We start from the raw sequence: 26,760 nt of genomic DNA on the forward strand, positions 1-26,760 counted from the left end.
AGACAGAGAAATTCATTCGTCTTCTATTGCAGATATCAACATAGAAAATATTGCAGAATTATTATTTGGGCATTAAGTACATTTTCATGTAATTTGGTTGTTTCAATGAAGGTTAAAGGGATGTAATTGTATACTTTTATTTCAAGTCCTTTCTTATAACCGATGTCTGATAATACTATATCGGATAGAGAAAATTGCACCTTTAAAGATTTTTGGAAAAAAATAGATAATTTTAGTTAAGTCCTAACAGGCTGAGTCCAGAGTGTCATTTTGATACCTGCATTTCTCTTATCATTACCACTAGAAATAGAAGTCCAAATAGGCGTCTTATTTTATTTAACGAAAAACCTTATCACAAATCCTGGAGTTTCACGATCGTAAATGTCATCGTGAGAGCCGTCTTTGTGTCATCTTTAATAAAACACCTTCGTAATCCTGCAATAATCGCATCTCAAGCGTAATTACTTAAAGTCTGATCGTTGTCGTTTTCTGACTTTACAGTCTTGTAAGTTTTTGACAGCCCATTTTCCATATATTTTCTTTATCGGCCTTGAAGGATTTACAAATTTAATGAACGTAAATACTCCTTACATCAGAAGCTTGAGAAGGGGTGTGTTGATTCTTGTATAACTAAGCTTATGTACTAAAACATTTGTATGCACAAACAATGTCTGTTTATATGTTAACGATGTTATTTTTTTTCTCTTTCGATGTCTTTTCGTTTTAATTAACGAGCAACTTCTCGGATTCACCTCTATGATGTAAGCTAATGGTATATTACTTGCTGAGATTAAATCCTGAAGATCTTATTTTAGCGTTAATGACTAAGGGTCGATCACAATTACTATATTATAGTCTGTCAGTTTTCTTAGTCAAAGACTTGCTAAAACGCACGTGTGAATTATTTAATCTCTTTTACACACCTGAATGGTATATTTCTATATTTGTGTCTTGAGACATTTCCTTACCAATCTAAGTAATTATAAAACAAATTTGTTATTACATGTCGAACATCAGTGAAGAGACACTGAATTCGTGTATTAATGCATTAAATTTCCCTGAGTGCAGAAAGGGAGTAACAAAAATACACGGTAACATCAATAAGATGTTATAACAAAATTGATATATCAATATTTATAATAATTCATTTCGGTTTATTGAAGCAGAGAACATTAACGTCATCACAGAACCTAGAAGAAGAAAATGTATGAGTTCATGAATGGTAAGTCTATGAATTTGAGTAAATTATTGGAATTGTTTTGTTTTGTTAAAACTACTCATTGTTTTAGGCACCGATTTAATAACACGTAAAAACTGAAACACGAGATATGAAAACAAATCAACAGATGAGGACTTGACCAAGTTTTGAAGGGAAAACCTTAAAACGTTTTTTTTTTTCTTTTTTTTCATTTTATGCTCTCTTTGTGTAAGATTTTCTTATATTTTATTTACCGTTTTTTAACCACCGTTGTTTTTATATACGACTGCTGCACTTGTTTAGTAAACACAGTTGCAATACATCCCTTAGCGAATAATATGGCCATGACATATGACCATTGACCCACAACATATCCGGAACACGCAATGCAGATCCAAATTGCTGGTCTCAATAGAATATTCTCAGCCTTTCTCTAACCTTAGATAAGATTCTCGATGCTAATTTGATTTTCAATATAATATTCCGTTGTCTGGGATTTTTATAGAAAATAATCTTATTAAGAATTGATATCACCAATTGTTGACTGATTATATATACTGTAGACAATTGGTTCGGACTAGTCCACCCCCTAAAGTTTGTATATACCAGACACCTTGTAAGTAGACAAGTCGTTGGTTTGTCTTTTGTAATTAAATATTATAATTTTCAATTGTTTGGTTAAATTTAAATGAATTTGACTGCCTGTTAACGTTTTATTTCCAAATCAATACTTCGAAATTCAAATTAATGTCTGGAATATTCAAACTGGATCTGTGATATCATAACATACAGCCACTTTATATATGTATGTTGTGTGCTTATAGTTTGCGAAAAAGCAGTTTTAAGCTTTAACATTTTAAACCAAGAGCGGTTCATGTCATAACATTAAACTAACTGTAACAAGTCTATGTCTTATTTAAATATTATGTCAGAAGCTTAACGGGTTTTAACAAAAAAAAATACCAAAACTAAAATTTGATACCAATTATTGTTTTCACAAATAAAATCCTATCGTTTTCTGTCATATTGCATAATTATGTCACTGAATAAGTACTTGAATAGAACTAGGCACCAGGTTGAACTCAAACCAAGCGACGTGAAGGCTGACAACTGGTATATTAAGCACTTATTGGCTTTGTATCATTATTTTGGATATGAAACGGTTGCTCAGTTTATCTTGTTCATTCATGGTTATGCATAAATTGTGTCGTTCTGAGCTAAATTAACACCTAAGTCATTTAACCACATTTACATTGACAGTCTAGATATTCAGGCCATCAATACAGCACCAGTAGTTCTGCAAAAATTGCGAATAATACTTTACCTACACACCTTATCATCTGTATTTACATTTTACTGCTTATGTCTCACGAGACTTAGATGATCTCGCGTTATCCATCATGGCTCTGTTTTATTAGAAAGTGTAAAGTTAATGGGCCTTTAGAGACGTTTGTTCTTTACAACGAGAAATTTATATAATTATTGTTGACAAACCAGGAATGACAGCAACAGATCTATTCACTATCAACGATCAATTTTGCTGAATTTATTTCTGCTGTTTCCACGCATGTGCTTCAGAAGGTAAAGACAGATTTTGATAACAAGGTGTCATATACTGTATTATATTTTTTATATAAAAACAAAGGATATCAAAATAAGAAGGATAAAATGAAAGACATGACACATACTTCATAAAGAAGGATTTTCTTATTTTTTGTTCTTGCAATGGGCAGGTTATATATAAGAAAGATAACAAGTAAGTCTATTTTAGCTTTGAACCAAAAAAATAATAATAATAAAAATAAAAAAAAACAAAATTTAATATCGATTTTGTATATTATATGTGTTATTTATATTAAAGAATCCTATATTTTCTGTGCTGTAACATGCGCACATAATCAACAGTCATAAGTCTGCCTGATTTTTAGATTATGCAAAATAATTGTTGTATGGCTCTTGGTAAATCTTGCATTTGTCATGATAAAAAATGTTGAATTGTTGAAGAAATTGATATTCAATCACATATATTTCTGACTTATTTCTGAGCCACATTAAGAATATACAGGTCAATCACTGAATCATTTTTGATTTGTCTGAATCATTAATTGCTGTCCTGTTTCGGATTTTTTCCAACTACTAATATGATATACATTGTGTATCATTATTCATCATCTCATAGGAATCTCAGTTGAAAAATTTTCATCCTAAATATTTTCTGACAATGGGGGGGGGGGGGGTGTTCTACCGAAGGACATACCTTAATTAATCCTAAACTATTATAGCACAATATACCGTAAACTGAACAGGTCGGGACGATTCCTATCAAATATAGAACAACCTACCGTATAAAAGGTCGGAACGATTCCTATCAAATGTAGATCAATGTACCAAAGAACAGGTCGAACAACTCCTAACAATTATAGAAAAAATCTACCGTAGAACAAGTCGGGGCAATTCCTATCAAAAATAGAGCAATCTACTGTAGAACAGGTCGGGACGATTCCTACCAAATTTAGTGCAATATACTGTTGAACAAATCCGGACGATTCCTATCAAATGTAGATCAATATACCGTAGAACAGGTAGGGACGATTTCTATCAAATATAGATCAATCTACCGTAGAACTAGTCGGGACGGTTTCTATGAAATATAGAGCAATATATCGTAGAACAAGCCGAGATGATTCCTATCAAACATAGATTAATCTACCGTAGAACTAGTCGGGACGATTCTTATCAAATATAGAACAATCTACCGCAGAAAAGGTCGGGACGTTTTCTATGAAATGTATAACAATTTACCGTAGAACAAGTCGGGATGATTCCTATCAAATAAAGAACAATTTACCGTAGAACAGGTCGGGACGATTCCTATCAAATGTAGAGCAATATACCGTAGAACAGGCCGGGACTGTTTCTTTCGAATAAAGGACAATCCACCGTAAAACAAGTCGCGACGATTCCTTCCAAACATAGAACAATCTACGATAAAACAAGTTGGGACGATTACTATCAAATGCAGAACAATCTAACATTGAACAGGTTGTGAAAATTATAGCTTAAATCAAAGCTAATTATTTACAATACCCGAAAATCTAGAATAATGCAACTGACAGTTCTAGGCTTGTACGACTTAATCCTTCTAGAACTTTTGGGGTTGACAGAAAATTAGAAAGTTACATGTTATCAATATATTATAGGAATTAAAGAAAAACTGATTACAAATTTTGTGGAATCTAAATATTACATAGACTTTTGGATTCATGAACTTATTTCATATATTTCATCTTCAAAATATATCAGTGCTTGCTGGAATCATCAAATCAAAAAGAGTCTGAAAAAATCAAAAACAGTCTGATACAATCAATATAGTTAACTGTATAAACTGTTGTATATTCAATTTAACAATCATGACTTTATTAATGTCTCCTCGCGTGATTTTGGAATTCACTTCGGTATATTTCATTTGAAACATCTTTATTTTATTGATCTGTTTTGAGTAGTTCCGAATTATCAATCACCATTGTAAACAATACTACTATAAGACAAAGTCATCTTTCCTTCTACTTTATTTCGTTATTCAACAATTCACTTTTAATTAATGTATGTTTTGTTTCGTTCTTAATTACCCAAGGGAGTTTGAAAATGATTTCAATAATGTTTCCATTTCTCAATCCTTCTTTTATATCATGCAACAGTCGTCGCTACTTAACAAATTATCAAATTATTGAAAAACAAGAACATTGAATAGAAACATGAAACCAAATCAATTGAATTATAAACTATTTATTGAAATTTGAACGACTCAGTGTTTGAAAAGGCTCAAGTTATAATAAGTTAACAAGAAAAAAATATTTTTTTTATGGTCACGTTTTTTTGTTTTTGTATTTGTTTTGTTTTTGTTTCTGTTTCTGTTTCTGTTTCTGTTTTGTTTTTTGTTTTTGTTTTTTTTTTTTTCATAAATAACAGTAAAGCAGTTGCAGTAATGATATAAATGTGTTTCAATGCCTTTGATTTACAATCTAAATAAGTATTACAACAGAACTGGAAGATCAAAAATTAACCGCAAAATAATTCTAAGCGACAACAAACTAAAAAATATCCCGTTGAATCAGAAATGAATTCTGTAACTTGCTCTGGATCGTAAAAACCTCAATGTATATTCTCCACATAAACGTTGGTTTTCACAGAAATAAATGGGAAAGTTATAAAAACAGAGCCCGATACAAATCTTTGTAGAGATTTTTTTTATTTGTGAATTGTCATCAATATACTCATCGGTGTTGTTTCACTTCATACGGTTTCTTTGTTTTAAGTGACAAATTTCAAGGCTTTGGTAGAAAATCAGACACAAATACATACCACAAGGGGTATACATGTAATTACTTCGGAAAACCCAAAGTTGTGAATGTTTAATCAAATTTAGTAATTTCTTTTCTGACCAAGTTACATATAACTTGGAAATAGGAAGACAGCTAACGTGTATGAATATTAACAGTTTAAGTCATTCTATGAAACAGAGCAAAAAAGATACATTCTATACATCAGCTAATTTCCCTGAATCTCTTTCTCACTATCTCTCGTTTGATTGTTTGGAATGTATAACTTTTAATTACACATAGCGTATTATAGTCAACTATCTCTACAGACGTAGCGTACAGTGTTGGTGTCATATTTGGTAACGTCAAAATCGGCAAAATTTCGACGTCTTTTTTTGTATTGCGACGTACATCGTTCTATAATTGTAACGTGTAAAAAGAAGTGTGCTTAATTAATTTTTTACATAAAATAGCACACACGATATGTTTTATTATTTAATAATCCGCTTCGATATTATTTTTACGTACGTTTTGGTCAATTGAAATGATCAGATTACATCCTGATATGGTAAATGATTTAAAGGAAATTTTATCCTATGAGAAAATGTTACGAATTATGAAAACATACTTCGTAATGCGCTAAAAAAAGCAAAACGCCCTCACTAAAGCAGAAAGCCAACAAACCTACAAGCAAAATAGTCAGTACCCCCCCCCCCCCCCGCGGAAATCACTGTGGAAGCGTTTAAAGTGAATTTATTTCTTTCCTATTTGGTTTTATATCTCTAATGTAGATGTACATTGTATGTTGAAATTTCCGAATACATGTACTCGTTTCGGAATTCTAAGGTCTGTCGCTAAACATAAAACATTGCTGAACATTTCGACAAAACAAAACCTTGGCAAAGCTCCCTCTTTGAGCGAAATCTCCCGTTTTAATTATAGGACGAAAAAAACGTGCGGTCGTATAATGTTATGGCACAGTCGTCGTGCCCTTGCCGCTTTAGAAAAAGGGGCCAAAAAGGGTAAAAAGACGTGTTTTATTAAAACGTAGATTGTTTTTTTTTCGATTGTAATTATTCTATTTTAAATGTGTTCTTTATTTAATTCGGGTAAACAAATGTGCAGCAGATTTTATGTTTTTTTTGTACCGTTTTCAAGTTATAAGTTGGGCAACATTTTCATATTTCTTTTTCCTGTTTTCTTTTCAACATTTCTTTCATAATTTTATCAGATTCGCTAAAATCGTTTTTTTTTTTCATTTATTTAATTCATTACAGTCGTATTAATTCAATCTAGTGTCGTAACTTTTCAATGCTTTTTATTGTTTTTTTTTAAATTGACGTTAAAAGATTTTTTACAGAACATTACAGAACAAAACAAACGCAAAACAGAACATTACTTTGGAAACGTCAAAAATGCGCTTTGTGACATTTTTGTTAGACACAGTTTTATATTATATATATAACCCATTTGCTAAGCCAAAGAAAAAATAAAATGATAAAGCCATATAGGAGGATGAATACATTTTTAAGTATATGAAAAAATCGACTCAACACCATTTGCCTTTTTGAACAATTCGTTCGAATTTCGCATGGTGTACGCGTGAATAAATAAAATATACAAATTTTAGATGTTGTGACATTTTGGTTAGACACAGACAAAATGCTGCCCTAAGATACATGTTCAACCAAGTACCATTATTTTTAGAATATACTATCTACAGCATATGTACATGTAAAACTCAAATTTTCATAGTTATTAGTTTACTCAAAGCTAACGAAAAAAGCTTTTGATAAAGACCGGGTAGCACGCATCGTGAAGAAAACGTCGGGAAAAAGGCAACGTGGCATCACAACATACTTGCGTATTTATCTACTATTAGACAATAAAACTCATTATTTTTTAGAATAAACATGATATTCTGAATATTTATATAGTCCTTTGAGCGTGAATATACTTTGGTAAAAATACTATTCGTTGTTATATTTTACAACGGTAAGCAAGAAAGTAGCCAATGGCCAACGTTGAAAAAAAATAAGATTTGTGACATAATTGAAATACGGACAAAAAAGCTTTTAACAAAAAGACTGATTGAACATTTATATATATTTTCATAGGGGTTATGTAATAAATTGTCAATATAGTTTCTAAAAGTCTTGATTAAAAAAAGCTGTTAAAAAAAAATCTAACATTTTGTCTTCAAATCGATTTCTTTCCATTTTTACAATGTCCACATCAAAGGGGAGATATTTGTGATATTATAATACGCTTTGATCTTATTATTACATCATCAAAAATATGACATCGTCTGCAGCACAAACTGCTCTTCCCAAAAAAGTTTGTTTTATCAAAATACGCCAAGAAACAACTTAGATATATTGGTGAAATGGGAAGGAAGCATTTCTTCATGTTACCCGTCCACATATGAAATGGACGTTCTTGTGGTCGAATAGTGCTTTCCCTCCGCAATTAATGGCATCTTTCAAAGATTTATGATTATAATCCTAAAACAACAACCATTTTCGAACATTTTAATATCGATATTGCCTTTGATAACTCCACATTCTAATAGCAATATTTAAGTTTTCGTAACCAGTACCGGTTCAGTCGAATGTGACACCAACAATGTAGGCAACGTCACGACAAAAAAAATAAAAAACATAAAAAAAAAATAAATATAAAACAAACAAGAAACCAAAACAATGAAAAAGCAAACAATAAACAAACGAAAACAAAAGAAAACAAAAACAATTCTTCGTTCATTATTTTGTGGAAAAAATATGTTGTATTTGCCACATCAAGCTCCAGCAATATTAAGATTTCTTTGTCGAAAAGTTGTTGTTATATGGACGATGCGTCAGCAACGTCCTATATATGCGTGTAGAATGTTGGAAAAAAAAAACTAAAATATTCTGATGGAAATGACGAAAATTGTCGACATGGAAGTAGACGATTGCGTAACTGCAGAGGCCCTGTATTGTCTTTTAATACCACATTGAGCTCCGTTCATCATAGGCATACCCTAAAATCATATTACAAGTTAAATGATCCCAGCTTCACCTCGTCCAAAAAAGGATTAAAACAATACTTAAAATGGCGCTGGATTAAATGTAGCTTTTAAAACAATACTTAAAATGGCGCTGGCTTAAACTCAAAAGTGTCCATACTATATATAGTTCATATTTTGGTTCAAACATTTGCAGTCATATACAGCTGAGCACCGCGGAGCATTTTATTTGTTATTTCAGATTACCTATGTCGTATAATTAGTTTCTGATAGATTTCCGAATGCACAGTAATGGTACTGAATGCTAAAATACAATATAGATTACATATTCAAAAATACGTGTTTTACTGTTTCAGTATTGTAGTTCATGGTTCACATTCTTCCAAGCATCATATGCGGGGCATTTTTTCTTGATAATCTAGTTAGTCTACCCTTTATTTTGTTTTCTTCTTGAACTCGGAAGCAACACAAAATAGATATATAACGTGTTAAATTATGGATTAGTAGGAAGTAGAAAGGTTAGTTTTTACTCCTTTGCTGGCCATAAACAATAATCAGTCATTTGGCAAAGCTAGAGTCATTGCTGACTGATGTAAACATCTCCACATTCATGGAAATGGTGTCTTTAATGATACTTAGTGAAAATGCTGCTTATTCTTGGGTTTTTATATAAGATTTTTTTTTCACCGGAAAGCATATTGTTTTATTTCTGTAATTACTAGAGAGGTTTAGCAAAATCAACCTGTAAGGGAACATGTACATGTACTTTTTTATCCCACCCATACACGTACACGTACTTTACATGAGATTTAGCAACTCAATGTGCACGTCAAAGTGCAATGTACAAGTACACGTCCGCGTTCTGCTAGCTTACGTCTGCACGTGTACGTGTATACTATCAATAAATTTCATCTAAATCTATCCAAATTACTTGATATATAATTGAAAAATCGTGTAATAAATGCTTAAAACTTTCTGACTTTCGTGTAAATGGCGGCCTACAAGTTCCTTGTTTACGTGTGCGTCTCCGACGCCGCACTTGTTGACGTAATACACACGTTTTATGGGTTGATTCCCTTAACACGTACCCGTACAAGCTGATTTGGTTAAACCTCTCTTTTCCATAAGATAATACCTAAGTGGTCGTGTTTATGCAATTATAAAAGGATATTATATAGAGGAATAGTCCGTACAAAAGAAAAAAACTCAAGTCTGTATTTGGTTTTCCTTGAACACGAGACAATTTGAGCTTCGTACTTGGCAATATATGAAGTTTAACTCATGAAAATGTTTCTAATAAATGGTATAAAATAATTATCATTTCACGTGAGGACCAAACATGTAATATTACATGTACATTAAAATTCTAGATATTTTTGCAGGTATTTCATAACTGGTAAGACAGACTGAATTCGCAAATAATGTACCTAAAACATCGATGAATACATTCATATCGGCAAATGACAGGGGCAAGCAGAGCTTTGGTTTATAAGTACATAGTTAGCTACTTTAGAAATTTCGTGATCAAAAGTCTGTGTTACTTAATTATATTTGCAATCTCATTAATTTGATTTCTCTATATTAAATATTGCTGCAATTCAGTTGCTTTGAGATTGTATAATGTCTCTGATAATTTTCAGAATTTAGACTCGAAGTAAGTGAAACATAGACGTCATTGAAAATATAGGACGGGCAGTCGGGATGGCGGATAGTCACGGAATCCTGAAGTTTAACACAAAAAGGGAAATTTAGTAAAAGAATAAGAAGCTAACTCAATAAACAGGTACATTTGTCATTGAGTAAAAGAAAATAAAATAGGAACATTGTCTATAGACTTTGTTTTAATTTGTCTCAACCATGCATATTTCCCCTAGTGTACACTGCACACATAAATGAAGTCAATGTCTGAACGATTGGAACGTATTTATTTATCTGTTCTATTGGATGCTTTATAAATCATTGATTAATACATTTACATAATATGATACAAATAAATTGATGTAACGGTTTCTATACCAAAACGATGAAAATCGATGACCATATAGAACTTTTAAAGCCCAGTTGGGTAAATAATTGGCATATTGTTAGTTAGAAAGCTTTATAAAACAAATTAAGGTAAGGACTCCATAACCTAGTCTGGTAAAATGGAAATAAGAAATTATGAATTCAGAAAGCATCAATAATGCTAGATAATTTTCCGTTATGTTAACGCGGTATTTTGAAGTTATTTTAATGTACTGTTCCGTTGTTACAGTAGGAGAAATCAGTTTAGGATATGTTTTTATGTGATTATAAAAGTTAAAAATGTAAGTTGGTCATTGCTATGAATGTTTTGATGTAATATATGTAAACCATTTAATATACCATTTTATTATATAAAGATATTGTATGCAAGACATAAACGTTTTGTTCTTATTCCAGTCTAAAAAAACATATTTTTTTTGTTCATATGTTGGAGTAATACAGGGACTCATTCAAGCCACCTAACCGTATATGTAAATAAGCAGGCGGTTACCAGCATCTGGAAAGTTTAAAGTTTTGCCAAGTTTCTATAACAATTGCAACGGGTCTTAACACGTATCTACTTGTTATTCTTCTGTATTATTGTTTGATTGTTAATCGCCTTGCTTTTGTTTGTTTATATATTGTGTTTTATCTTTGAGAAACTATAGTAGATGTTGTAACACCAATTCTTGTCATACTGAGGGATTTGCTTCATAGTTGTTTGCTTCACTTCTGCTCAATTGTATTTTCTGCAATTTTAATGGGTATTTGTCAAATGCTGTGTGGGTGTTTGTAGAGGTTGTCAAGTCTCAGGATACATTAAAGTATTCAGACGCCGCTCTTTTGCACAGTAATACTGCCATTGAATCGTCTTCTACTAAGTATTTTACAAGCGTCTGCTTTCAAATCATTTTCACGTGTCAGACTCACAAAACAGAATTTTTTTATATGAACCGGAAAAAACAAAGTTTGGAATATAATTATAAAATCAATCACGCAAACAATCTAAGCTTTTGATAGTGTGGCGAAGTTTTTGATAGTATATTATTGGGAGTAATACTTATATTATTAATGAGGGTATATATTCAGTGGTAACTTGAATTAATTGGGAAATAGATAGTTTATTTTTTTGTAATCGGAGATCAATGATGACATTGTACTGACTTATTTACCCGACGTACATGTATCATGTGACGGGAATGTAGCACTTATTCACAATGTTCCGTGCTCCAATAAATGATGAAGTTACTTAAACCGAAGTGTCAGTACAGTTATTTGTACTGCTAATTCGGACTAGAAAAGCAATTCATGTTTTATATCACTAATTTACCGACGTTTTCGCTGCTTATCCGTCCCGTATATCAACATTTAGTACGTCAATTCAAGAAAACAAAAAGGATATATTTTAATATTATACTTGTAGATTCAAAGTCTAAATGAAGGGCGCTCACCTTTTTTCATTTTTCTTTATTAAATTGTTTCTTGCTTAATAGTTTAAGAATTCAAGCACCGAAACTTTGATCGTAAGATTCTACGGAGCTTTGTATTTATTAACGGTAATCAATAGGCCGGGGGCGGTTCAGCGTGCCCCATCAACTCGTTCACATCGCATTTTTCATATATGTACCTCCAAAAGATTTTTTTTTCAGTTTAATTTTAATCTGTACACTATCGAATTTAAAGCCCAGATTTTTTTTAATCAAACGGTCGAACTTCTTATGTCATCTATGGATATTGCACATTTTTTGTTGTAAACTTTGTTGAAGAAAGCTTGCTATTACTGTTTCATGAACCATCAGAAATACGTACTCACTTCAAAAAAAAAGAAGAGATATGGTGAAACGCAATAAATGCACCATCGTAATACCTGTAGTAGTTTTAGTATTCAGTTACATATGTTTTAGTTATAATCGAGTCTACTTTTTTGTAGATTTGTTTCTGTTTTCATAGATCCCATGGGAAATTAGCTCTTCATTTTATTACAGTACTTTTTAAATATGTATAAAGACTAAGAAAATAACTCTCTGGGAAGTCGTATGGTACATTTTGTAGTCTATAAGATTGACCAATTACATTTAAGTATATGAAATCCATATTTTTGTGTCTGTTATTTGAAATTATGATATGATTATTCAAATTAAACCTATTCTATTTTTCAGGTCTTTGAACATAGAACATGGGCTCTAGAGTAATGACCTTTCAATCAGCTCAGAAGTATCTACAATTAATGATGAGTGTTTGGCTAATTTCGAGTGTTTTATCAAACTGTCAATTTCCAGAGTTCATAAACCAACATGATGTGTGGACGATGACAAACGCAGACGGTGGAACATTGACAGCCTACATTAAACCATACGTTATGCAGGCAAAATATTGTGCATATGCTGGTGCTTCTTGTGAACATTTTCAACGTCAATGCTTCGAAGACATGGGAGACAATAAATACATAGTAAAACATCAAGTCAGCTCGACCAAGAACGCTCAGACATACTATCTTTGTTTGGAGTTTGTTTACAGATCACAGACAATTTTGCAAATCAAACAGTCCAGTGTGAAGGATAAACCTTACGAGACGATATGCGATGATGTTGTTTTGAACAACTGGCTTCTAATTTCTTCATCGGCCTATGGCAAAGCCAAACCGATTAAATGTCCCTTTACAGGAGGATACAACTTACATATTAGCAATGAAAATTCGGACGTTGCATGCTCCAAACATATGGTAAGTCCTCGTTTGGAGAGCGAATGTCAGGCAGGAGCAGGTATAACACTGGATTTTAAACACGAAGATTGCATACCGAAAGGATTAAAAAATATGAACATGAAGCTTCATCAGAATGTTGATTGTATTGCTTCTTGGAGTTTGAACAATTTTGAGTTCGTCGTTCTACGTCCCGATGCAGAGCATGTGCTTTGTTTGCGAATTAAAAAGCCTCTTGACAACATTAGACATGCATATCTTTTCATGGATCTTGTTTGTGACCCTGGTAACTCTGTTGGACGTCCACAGGATACTAACAAGTTTCTGTCAATCAGATTTGAACGAAACATAATTTATTCTGTTTGTGAGAATGAATTTGATGGATGTAATGATGAACAAGTTTGTCTGACTGATGTACAAAAATATTGTCAACGCACATGTGGGCAGTGTCAACCTGATAAAACGTGCGTGTTTCCGGAATTTCTCAGGAGAAGATGGGCAATTTACAACCGTAAGTACGATCAAATGAAGAAAGTGAAATATCTCGACATATCAAATTATGAAATGGAGTTTCCAGACGTTGGACGGTTCCAGTGTTTATATAATAACGTATCCAGTAAACATCGTACTGTTTTGCTGCATACTTTTGAAAATGGATGTTACCCTAAATTTACCTGTATGGAAACGTATTATGCTTCAGATACCGTACGTCAATTTCGCCTTGGGCGGCAAATTGACTGGCCTTTATTTCCATTACGAAAAGTTAAAGAACAAGTGTGCAGATCACATCAGTTCAAAACTCATATACGTATTGGTGATACTAAAGAGGAAATGAAAACTCCAAAGATTACAGTTGTAGACCCGTCGTATATTCGTAGTGTTAACTGTAAGCTGGGGTACGAGTTCAGAAATCACATGAACGGACTATACTTTAAAGAGGCTGACCGTTGCGATGGGTGTGTTTACCATGACAACAGTATAAATCCACAACAATTTGATGTCAGGACTATTTCTTGTCCGGATTCGGAAAAGTTTTTGCAATATATATGTTTAGCGTCTTTTAAATTTGACAATGAAACATCAGCTGTCGTGACGGGTACACGGACTTACCGACGGAACATTCGCCAATTTTTATGCTGGATATTCACTGGAGAAGGCAAATACCGTCAAATAATTGTGTTGGACGCAGCCGATTGTAACCAGATAGAATTTAAGAAGGCACTCGTTGGGGACATTGAACCTAGAAGTATGTTTACAGTAATGGAAAAGCCACCGAAACAGTGTCCTACTTCCTACGAAGATCCTGTTTTTCGACCTACCACGACACCCAGCCATAAACCAAATAAACCGTCGTTCAAATCGTCTCCGGAACCAGAAAAGTCAAAATCAATTCCTGATGTATTAGTGTCTACAAATTATAAAGCGGTTCATGACCAGTCAATAGTCTCAAAAAATCAACAAACTGATAACAATACAAACTTTGCATCAATAGTCAAAGGCTCAAAGACGCTATTTCTAGTAATAGTACTCTGGTCAAACACGCTGTTTTGATTCAGTTTATGAGGTTTTAAATTGGACGAACATTACCTCTTCTTTAAACAAGCATCCAGTAGAAGCTGGTTCAAAAATTGTATTGTTTATATGATTATGGCGAGATAATAAAACCAATAGACGCAATACCATGGCTGCTGGTATTTAAACATACATGTATTGTCAATTTTGATTTGGGGGTATACTTTTGTGCTTATATACTCAATAAATCTTTAACAATATTTGTAAGTTGGTCAAAACTGAATGTCTGCTATTGGTACAGAAACTTTGTACAAAGTATTTTACAAATACAGTTTCTATACTAGAATCTGTCATATGAGAAAGCTTGAAGTGGTATTTTGGAATATTTTGGTAATACATTTGATAAACATTTGTATTCCAACTGCCCGATTCTTGCAATGGTTTTATCATGCTGATGCCGCTAGTGTTAAATGATTCTATTGGAGTTATTGTTGTCATATTTGCTCAACTTTGATCTTTTAAATTTACGTGTACATGATGTAAAGTATAGATGTCGGTTTAGACGTTGTTTTATGTAAATGTACATATTTTGAATGTATTTAAGTTTGTATTGCTACAATTGTTTATTTTCATACATAAAATTGAACGCAAATACAAATAATCATTATTATCCCACATTAAAATCCGATATTAATCGAAATATGTTTTATAAGATTTAGAGGGTAAGGAAAATGATTTTTGAAAATACATTTTGTTGGAGTATACATATTGTGAAAATAAAAGTCTCAATTTAATTACCAAGTTATCAAGCTTAACATTTATCAAATAAGATAATGTATCTATATATAGATTGTACATTGAAAAGCTTCGATTTTAAAAACATGTTTCTGAATAACCCTTGTTACTGGGGAAATATTTTCTGCCTTTATTGTGTGGAGGGTATTGTAAATTTAAGGCCACTTTCTTTTTTTCTTGATCATTTGTAAAATAAATAGACAAATAATTCTATCCAATGACATTCTAATTTACATGGAAGTCTTAAACCATTAAACCAACAAAATATGTTGTTAACCTAACTAATCGTGTACTCACACTCAATAATATGTTTTTTTCAGCTGCAAAAAAGGGTCTGTCAAATTTTGTTTATGAATGTACTTTTCTTTACAGTCTTTATATAATTGCTCAATGTAAATAATTATATGAGAAACTTTAAATTTTATCATTGGTTTTATCATTAGCTCATTAAAATGATTAAAAAAGTATGTACTTTACTATATCAAGCCAAACATCTTTTCATCGCTAATGGAGCCTTTTTTCCGTGGTATTATCTGAATAATAAATACTGGTGTGCATTTATGGCAACTGAAATGCAGTACAGCGGAGAAAACTGAGTTAAGCTTGACTAAATATGACAATTCTATATCTCCATTGATAACATTTGCTTCTAAAAGTGTCAAATGGTTTTCAGTGGCTGAAACTGTTTTCAGTATTCTGAAAAAAATACTGTATAGATGCGTCTTTTATGAAATTGCATATCAGATCACATGACTTATATGGAAGGATTTCCTATTATGAAGGCTAGTTTTGCAGTCTTTACTACCATTTTAGTTTTACAAATTTTACAGGAGTTATGGGACTTGCACAATTTTGAATTTCACTATTTATGGCTACTTGTAGCAATCTTGTTTATGTTAATCTCAAATATTTGTCAGTTTAAAGTGATATGAAAAGAAAAAAATCTGATTATCAATGGACCAAAATATTTTGTGTACATATTATTTTAATTCCGCCTTTGTGTACTTGACGAAATCTTTATGAAAGGATCAGGTACGTTATTGACAATCATCTAATAATGCAGAACATATGTAAGATTTATACGTATGTACATCGTAATTATCAATTAAAAGTTTAAACCAGCAATTCTATGGTACATTTTATATAATTTATATCTCTTGTGGACAAGGGTCATATAAAAATCAACATGTTACTATCTGTTTACTTAAGCATTTTAAACAAAATTACAACAATAAAAATAAGTAGGCTTTCCAACCATGAATCACATTATGCATGATTCTTAGATGGGGTGCTACTTAAATTACGTGCATTCATCAAGAAAACTCAGTAAAGGGTTAAGAGAACGACTAAGAGGCAAGAGTAAGTACATTTAAGTAAATTCAAACATTATTATGATGTTATCTTAAACGAAAACAGCAGCAGTGTTATCAACTTCATGAAAACCACAGAAAGGTTTGTTGGTAGGTTGTTTCATGAAAGAAACCTGACTACTTAATGATTATTTATTCTAAAGCATATATTTTATCAAGCCAATTGAGGGCTCTTCCAATTACCAAAATTTGATTTAAAATTTTTTACGATGGTTGCAACAAATGTTTAAATTTCTACTTACAAGAAATGACATTGAGTCTTTTAAACGATTCTATACTTAATGTAATTAAAAACGTTTGATTAACATGATTATTTGTTACGAATAATAATTAAATATATTAGACAACTTGAATTAATGATAAATCGGAATCGAATTCCCATTTATACTAAAAACGTGAGAACCAGGACTATAAAAGCGATAATGAATTGAATTGTCAAATATTCTAGACTTTTGGTAATATGATTTTGAATAGCCATTTTCATCAATATGAAAAATCATAACGGCTAAAATTTCAAAGCCAGAAACATATTTGATGAATACATTTGAAAAAGTGATTGTATCATGTTTCAATTATTTTTTTAACATTTTAATGATAAAATGTTGCATAATCTCAAGGACGTTTGTTTAATTAAACTAAACCTTTATAATGTGTATATATGGAGGAAAGCGTGCCCAATGTTCTACTCCAGTTTGATAAAAGAAAGGATACAATATAAAATGATTCCATCCAATTTCAAGCCAATTGTTTGGCGTGTAATAATGTCTCCAGACTTGATAAACAGAACATAAATTAAACCTAACAGTTAAACATGATGTGAAACGCACAGAGGGGTACAGATATCTAGAAACAGTATCCAATATCTCGTGTTACTTCAATATAGAATAATATCAGTTACAAAAAGAAAAGATAACGGACAGAAAGTGGATATTTCCAGCTCATTTCGTTAATCTTGATATAAGTCGATAGAAACAAGCTATTGAAGAACAATAACATTGTAATAGTAATACCGATTTTTCTATAAAACGAATTATAGCAAACATAAAACGGCAGGAATTAAAACGTTTGTCAACATTTATAACTATCAACTTGGTTTGAAGTTGGAAATTATCAAATGCACATTATACAAGAAATGCTTTACTCCACACTGGGGGCATTATAGTAACATGTGCAATGAAAAAGTGGTTCAATCGACATTATATCACTGTTGTAAATATATTGAACTACAGGTTCTTTAATTAGAACATTATCAAGGATTTTTCCATAGTATAAGGACTCATATTTGCCCATCAATGTTTTACATGTATATTCTTAGGCTGCAGCAAACAGAACATCTATTAAATGTTAAAGAAAAAAAAATAAGTAAAACTAGACTAATTAAGTTAACAAACTGAAGAGAAACTGAATAAATGTACTTAACTGTAAGTGTTTGTAAGAATCAGGCAAAATGGGAAAAATCAGAAACATGCATGTCAAAACCCCACCGATCTGACAATAAAATATCACTCAATGATGCTGTCTCTATTTGAAAAGACTATTATTTGATCTCTGCATCATTGAAATTGCTTAGAAATTTTTTCAATAGAATCTTAGAAAAATTAGTTTTTTGACAAAGTTGTCTGCCCTTAAAATGTTCATTTTTAGTGAATTTCAATGAAATTGTAACTCAATGGTCCAGTATGATATGGAAAATCTTGTCTGTTTTCCTTGATTCTAATGGTACAAATAATCACTTTACACTATCAAAATGATGTTTCTTTTCATAGCACGTTTCACATACTGCCCGATTCTTACAGGGACTGACACATAAAAAGGTTCTAAAGATTTCATTCAGAGTTAAGATTGGTCTTATTTAAGCAGTTAAGAGAACGTTTTTGACAGATCTTGCAATACAAAAGTTATCCATATAAAAAAGAGAATATCATTTTTATAACAGATAAATCTAAATTACATAATAACACTATAAGATTAGACAATCTTTCCGAATAACGGTTATAAATCTTAAATCACAAATGTAACAAGAGACGATCCTAGAGGTGTTGACCTGAAATTTGTGGTTTGTCTTCTTATTAATCATAAAGCTATTTTGTATTCTACAGCTGAGTCTACTTTGTGTGGTAAAACATGAAATGATTGTTGTTTTGTGTTTCTTTCGAAGAACTGTGACTCTGCAAATGATTTGTATTACCAGGACTTCATACAATTTCTAGTCCTGTGAATATATTACCGTATCATTTATCTCAAAGTTTTCTTTTATCAAAAGACTAGTTTGGTGGTTTTGTTTGTGCTGATGTATAAAGCTACACGCAATCACAATAGATATTAACTGGATCTATAAATACGTATGCACTTTGTTCAATAGACTATGATGACTACTAACACCCTCCACTCAATTATTCCAAAATATATTTGTATTGACAGAATCAATTCAGCCGAAAATAAAAATTGTAAATACTCTATCTCTAATGTAAACTTTATAATACTATTAAAAATATTGATTGTATGAAGTGAAGTGAAATTCTATTTATCCCTGATCACAATCAATAGCTCAAATAAAAAAGTCCACAATTTCTACAACAGTCATATGAATGTACATAATTATTGTATACAGAAGTCATAAAAGAAACGTTACTTCTTATAATCAGACACCATTTGTTTGGTTTTATAAATTTATTCATAATAATATTTACACATAACATTTTGACCATACATTTATTTGATTCTTTTGAAACGTATTCCATGTCATGGTTTTGTGTCATTTTTACTTCTTTACTTCTATTCAATCATCACAAAATATATACATCACACTGCCTTAATTAAACATTTAAGACTTCTTTATATACTTTTAGTAATCACCATGTGATGAATATCTTGTACCGCGATCCATTAGTTGGAAATATTTACTTATGAATAATGTAAAAAGCAAAAGAACTGATAAGAAATCAAGTCTCAATTTATTCTGTTGATCTATAAAACACACTTAAAAGTTTTGTTTCTGTCTGTCAACAAACTTGATTATGATCTTCATTTGTATAGATAATGTTTTGTTTCATGATTAAACAATAGTAAATACTCGTGCCGAAAGACCAACTCGGATTCTATATCCGCACAATTACTGTATAGTGTGGAAAGGTATGAAGAGTAGCCACTTATTTTGTTTTATTTCAAAGTGACTTGGAATAATATTACTTCAAAAAAAAAAGATATTGCTCATAAATGCCAGTATTTCTGTATGAATGTACATGCAAAAATGTGTCTACCTTAATCATTAACTTGTCGTATATCACAAAGTTCCTACTGCAAGAATTGCAAAATTATCCATAAAACGATATATGAAAAAAATCACACCGGCGACATCATGACAGCAAATAGATCGTTTGATCTTAACGATCAACAAAATCAACAAGGACTATCTTTAATAAAAATGGACGATGCGGTACAATTTTGTTCTTTTGAACGTCTAGTTCTTGTTGATGGATTTAGCTTCCTATTTCAAATAGCTTTTATTTAGAGCACTTCTCATATAAAATTGATATTTTGAGTTAGATCTTCGTATGTATTTGGTTCTGATGGTAGTGATCAGAGTTTTATTGAAACACGAGTACAGCATATCGAATTTTGAATATTTTTATGATTGGTATTTTGTATTTACATGTATTTACACGATTTTTGATAAAGTTTTTCGCATACTGCTAAGTAATAAGTATTTTGGGAAATCGAGAAAAGAATTACAATCAGGTGACTTGCATGTCCACAGAAGAGTTTCCTTAAGGTCAAGGGTAAAAAGCAAAGTCGATCGCGTAGAAAAAGTCTGGTTTTTATATCATTTGAAAGTCGTTTACAATAAACAAAAACGTTTAATTACTCATTTCTCAGTGTCACTTTAAAGACAAAACTACAATATTAAAAAAGAACTTATTGATTGGTGTATTTACACTAATCATAAAACGAGGAAAGCGAGATAATACATTTCTGGTTGTGAAACTTATATGCATAAAGGCAAAATAAGTTATACAGGGTTATTTTGTTAATTTCGTGTATAATTGGTAGGTTGAATCTTTTACTAGCTAATTTGAAACATAAACTAGATGAAGCACTATGAATAAATAATTTCTATTCGTAAGATGCCATGTCTTATGCTGGAACATTGGTAATCATTTCATTTTGTATAATTCTTTATCTTGCATAATGTAGTAAATCTAACGAAACATATCTACAATTAACATACCAACAAAACAAATACACATATTTATTGATTTAGTGGTGTACATACCATTATGTTTTACATGTGATAACTTGAAAAAAGTTTTGAGTGAAAATAGCAAAAGAGAGACATAAATTTGGAGTCCCTGGCATGAATTCTTGCTTTCCTTCCTCTATAATGAAAAGGCAAAGCATGTGTAGCATATATGAGCTAGTGAACTTTTATTAAAACATTATGATGAACTTGAAGCATCGAGAGTAGAAAATATTAGTGTCATTTATCAAATTAAAATTCAATCTTTTATATTTACAGAAAAAGTACGTAGCATTTCATTGGTATACTAATTTAAAACACTAACGACTTAATTAATCAGCACAATACGATGTCAATATGTAAGTGTTTGAAACACAGCTTGTCATTTTATTCTAATGAGTAAATAATTATCCACTATAAAATAAATCACAAACTTGTCCTTCTCAATTCTTTGGCAAATAAAAATATCAATATCACGCTTCTCAAGCTTTCAGTTATTAACAACTAAATTATTGGTTATAATTGAATAAGTTCTTTAAGCCAAGCGATTTATGTATCAACAAGGTCGTATGTTATGTTGTAATTAGGTTTTGAAGCATATTGTTTCCTTCACAATTTCAGTGTGTAGCAGAAATCGATGAACCTATTGGTTCTTTTTTTTTTTACAATATTGCCGTCACATCGTCACATAAATTTGGTATTTTTAATTAACATTTTCATAAAAATAATTTGACATGATAGAGATAAGCATGATTACAAGCTTCGTATGCTGCTGAATGTTTCCACGTCACGAACAGAACTTATAAGTTGGTACATGTTTTTTTTTGGTAAAAAATTGGCAGGTTTTTCATGATTTTGTACATGAACTCTAAACTCTTTTTGTTGTCGTTTTTTTTTTTTTTAAATAAAGTATCTCTCAATTCAAGCCAAGTTTAATTGGGCTGTGATTAAATATGAATGTGCCAATTTCTCCCAAAATGCAGTTTGATTATAAAGAAGGTTGGAGGGTATCAAAGATCTTGCATTAAGTGGAGTAGAATGAAAAATACTTTCTTCGATACTCTATGAATACAAAATGTAAAATGAAATAAACACTTCTTTGCTGCAAATGGGTGTTAAACATTTTCATTGTGTTTGGTATGTTGATTTTATTTTATCCGAATACATGTTTGCAAAGCAGTAAAAAACATTTAAAAATATTAAATTAAACGAAAACGTACACTAAAAATAGTACGCACAACGCAATGAATTTGGTTTACTGGAGGAATTGACATTTTGTCGTAATAGTAGACTTGACACATATGATACTTATGATGATAAATGATGCAATACTTGTTTTCCACCACATTGTCTAATTAAGTCCCCATTGATTCAATTTAAACTACACAATAGACATATTCTTCATTTTGTCAATAATATAAACATTCGGTATTTTAAATCAGTTTTCATAATCACAATTAAGGAATGAAATTGATTGCTATCTGCTGTAAAGGTACTTCGATATGTTCGTACTATTCAGTATGCTAATGTTAACAATAACAATATAAACCCGAATATCATGCAATGAAATTTGCACACAAAGCAGAGAAAAGTGATTGTCACCTTACATCCAACATTTATAGACTGACAATTATAATGTTGGCAGCTTATAGTTATCGAAAGTAAAACAAACCAAACATAATACAACCTTTAAACAATAAGCTTATTGCATTAAACACATATAACTTTTTTCTAATCAGTAATAAATTAACTCATCATATAGTATGAATTATTTAAAAAAAAGAATCTTATTTCAGGAAACAACAAAAAATAATAATGTTGGTCAGGAAATCAATATGTAAACGTTTGTGATTAATATGTAACATATGAAGATGTGCATGGTTTTACCTAAATGAACGTCTAAGATATTAGATGCTATTATTATATGGTAAGTGATTTCTTGCCCAGGCGACATCGCTCTTTATTTTTGCATGATATTAAACTGCTTGAGAAAAAAAAACTCAACGATCAACAAAGAAGTAATTATAACACGGAGAGAACCAAGAAGAAGAAAACAAATACAGAACACAAATTTAAAAATACGTACAGAAACTCAATCTTCCAGTCATAAAGCATGTGGACGTACAGAAACTGAATCTGCCAGTCATAAAGCATGTGGACGTACAGAAACTGAATCTGCCAGTCATAAAGCATGGGAAACAATTAGTTACTGGTCTTGGTTTAAGTTTTTTTTTCATACATTTGTTTTTGGGGTGTATTCTCAAAAACATCAATAAAAAGAATTTAAAAAAAAATGAAAATTCTTGAATACAGATAATTAGTAACTGTTTATACTAACAAAAAAAGACGAAGTCGACAGAATAATTCTTTACTACTTATATCGTCTGTACAGGACAATGTGCTTCAAGTTTGAATGGCAAGATGTTAGTAACAGTTCACCAAAAGAAAAATTAATTGCTACATTGAATTTCAATTTTTTAGGACGAAGCCTTCTTTAATTGCTATTCCAAATACAACTGTCATTTATTTAATTTCCGAGAATCAATATTTGTCTTAACTTTTTACAATAGCAATAACTCATCACATTCTACAAGATCAAATACCAATATTATTGTAACCGGGGTCACCTCGTCTAAGCACTTAATGCTGAAAGACCAAAGAGCAAGACAAAGTATTAGTGTGACTACCGGTTTAATGTGTCTGTAATTACATCTGATTGGCAAGTCGATTCAAATTTGATTTTGTCGATGTCTTTTGTACGTTTTCTACTTCATTTGAGATAAAATTATCTGACAATACAAGAAAGCACCACGCCATTGATATATGTATATCAGTCGAGTGTTTTCGATGCCTTATTGGTGATAAGGACTGTTAAAGACTAGGGTTACATTCATTCCTATCGACATTATGCAATAGATTAAAAAAAAAGAAACAACTTAGAAACATATTTGTGTACTATAGTTGTATACATTGATAATAGAGACATTTGTAAATTGTGTGTAGTGTAAACCTTAGGATCTGCCGTTCATAGAACAGGTACGTTTATGTATGATCATGTTTTGTTATTTCTTATCTAAATATTACAAAATATACGGGAGTACTTATCTACATTACTAATTATATGAATTGAATTTTATAATACTGTAAAAATTTTATATTTCGTTTTTATTTTCTACGTTTCACAGTATGATGGGTAATTACAATATTGCATCCGCACACGACATTTATCTATGTAGAAATCTTATCCGCAGCTAGTTTACATTTGTTATTATTATTATTATTATTATTTTATTCTGGTCGTTGACGAATCAAGAAAATTAAAATCAATCTATAAATATTTAATGGCGTTCTCAATTCGTTTTTTTCATGTCGTGATATTTATGTTAATACAAAGATGAAGAAAATCTGTTTTAAGAAGTTTTGTCGATGAATAAAAGATTCATAGTATACACTTCACATACAAGGACTATGAAGAATTTTTTCAATAAAACCGGGGACATTGACCAGGTGTACCGGTAGGGTAGGCGTCCTTTGCTTTTAAAGAAACACCCGCAGAGGTGGTCTTAAAATTTCACGCCCATGAAGACCAAAGAGGAAAGGAAAGCTATGACATGATGAACAAATTGGTTCTCATTGTGCAGATGGAAAAACTATAACGATCCAAGAGTTCATGATGACGACAATAATGACGACAATAAAACATTTGTAGCGATAACTATAGTCTTGTTGCTACATAACCCTGTTGTAGAAGTCTAATAGCACGGTACGATAAGTATAATCAGCAAGCTCTGAAATAACGTATTGGTTTTGATATGAAAATTAGATACGCAGGCGTTGAAGGTATTTGCCGTAGGAGAAAGAAACAAATTGGCGATACGGAACGAGAATGAAAACAAATACAAGTGTAAAAAATAGTAATGTGTCTAATTTTTACATTGTTGGTTATCAATTATTATGGAACTGTTAATCTATTGTTTGAGCGTTATTGTAATTAAATTGAAATAAAACAACATACAATCTGGCGGACTTGTTTTAAGAAAGTGTAAATTTGTGAAAATACTGTTGTATTTTGATATTGTAACTTGTATTTTCAGTATTGAATGTAGGTTTGCTCATTATTACAAGCGAATGTGACCATTTTGGCATCAGTTCAATAGTCTTATAGAAAACAACCATGCCATGGGAATAGGCTGCATAGACTTGAACAGACAAACGTGCTTAGAACAAAGCGTGAGTATAAACAATAAATGTTAATTTTATTTCTTCAAATTAACTGCAATAGCTTGCTTTGTCCACAAACCGAATGTTATATCCTTATACAATAAAACACACAGATCAACTTTGGTTGTAAACGTTACAAGAAAGCTAAGAGAGGAACAAGAATTCTCTTTTTACCGGCAACAAATAACAAAACAATACCCCCTCCCCCCCAAAAAAAAAGAAAAATCAAATGATTACCCATTTAAGTTATGAACACTTTTAGAGACTTCTGCCTTAATCTACAATATTTGCAACAATCATTTTGAAAAAAAGTCGATGCCAAAATCAATGAACGGCAAAAGTCTTACACTCCTTGAATAAAAAAAGCACCCACCATTTGGCTTTAGCTTTATCATTAATGACATATTGTTTAAACAATTAGATAACTAGATTTCTTTAGGGGCCGCTGTCAATGACTTCAATCAGTTGTTCATAATACAAAAGATAACAAAGGTAGGGGTTTATCTGAAATGCCTACAAACTAAACAGAATTTTGCCTAATACAATTGGTTTGATGCAAATGTTAATTCAATCATCTTGTTTGTTTTTCTTGGTGCTTTGTGGTTCTTTATTTGTAAACTTAACTGTTTGTGGATATGTTTGGGTTAATCATGCATTTTGATAAGGGAAATTTATTTGTGTCTACTTATGATACGGAATAATAAAGAAAACAAAAATAAACTAAACGCTTTATCAATACTTTATTACATTTATTAAAATTCACAGTAGATCAACAGCTTTTTTTTATTGAATATAAAGCAGAAAAATGTGATCTAATATGATAAAGATATTCAATTGTATGAACTGGTGCAAAAAGTGCAAGTACTATGCACGAGGCGGTGCCATATTTAAAGTTATGTTCGAAGCTCGTCTTATAATTTATCTATGTGGTTGTTTTTAGTTACTATTTGACATTTTTTTTACCGGAGGATAAAGACGGCAAATGTATGTAATTGATTAATGAAAAAGATGAGTTATTAAAATAAAAATGGTCGCAAGCCTATTAGAACACTAAATATACGAGTATGATAAATTTAATTTTAAAAATTCATGGACAGCAATTTTCCTGATGATTTTTTTTCGGGCAAATAAAAAGTTGATAAGAAATAATGAATTTACTAAAACACTTTAAAAAGTACACTTTTAACAAATTGATCCTTACTGTTAATCGGCCGATTTATTCTTTCATATTTCGCTAGCTACGAAAAAATATAATAGCTGCGATGAACTCATTGATCATTAAAAAGAAGTAAACAAAGTGGTTTTTGAGAAACTAGATAGCCATGAAATTGGACAGCCATTTTTTATACTTGAAAATAATAATCCACGAAGTAAATTGATAAATAGAAATATTTGA

At 31.1% G+C, this 26,760-nt stretch overlaps 2 protein-coding genes across 7 annotated transcripts in view; both read left to right on the top strand.

The window, feature by feature from the left end:
- Nucleotides 1-2,589: 2,589 nt before the first annotated feature.
- On the top strand, nt 2,590-15,995 carry LOC148606895 (uncharacterized). 6 transcript variants are annotated; one of them, XM_088546324.1, is made up of 3 exons: nt 2,590-2,779; nt 10,165-10,307; nt 12,688-15,995. In XM_088546324.1, exon 3 carries the CDS (start codon nt 12,705-12,707, stop codon nt 14,778-14,780), a length of 2,076 nt encoding a protein of 691 aa, XP_088402450.1. In that variant the 5' UTR covers nt 2,590-2,779; nt 10,165-10,307; nt 12,688-12,704; the 3' UTR covers nt 14,781-15,995. The 6 variants fall into 6 exon arrangements, with proteins under 6 accessions (XP_088402450.1, XP_088402454.1, XP_088402451.1 ...); XM_088546325.1 differs by lacking the exon at nt 2,590-2,779 and adding an exon at nt 2,786-2,954; XM_088546328.1 differs by lacking the exon at nt 10,165-10,307.
- A 7,962-nt stretch (nt 15,996-23,957) lies between these two features.
- Nucleotides 23,958-26,760, top strand: part of LOC148606896 (uncharacterized) — a 28,733-nt gene continuing 25,930 nt past the window's right edge. The window contains exons 1-2 of the mRNA XM_088545439.1: nt 23,958-24,179; nt 25,238-25,373. The gene's annotated coding sequence lies outside the window, so the exon portion shown is untranslated. The remainder of the gene's footprint in view (nt 24,180-25,237; nt 25,374-26,760) is intronic.

The sequence above is a fragment of the Perna viridis genome, chromosome 9, assembly GCF_037379345.1.
Source record: "Perna viridis isolate PV_CMFRI_1.1 ecotype Kerala chromosome 9, ASM3737934v1, whole genome shotgun sequence".
Classification (NCBI taxonomy): Eukaryota; Metazoa; Mollusca; class Bivalvia; order Mytilida; family Mytilidae; genus Perna; species Perna viridis.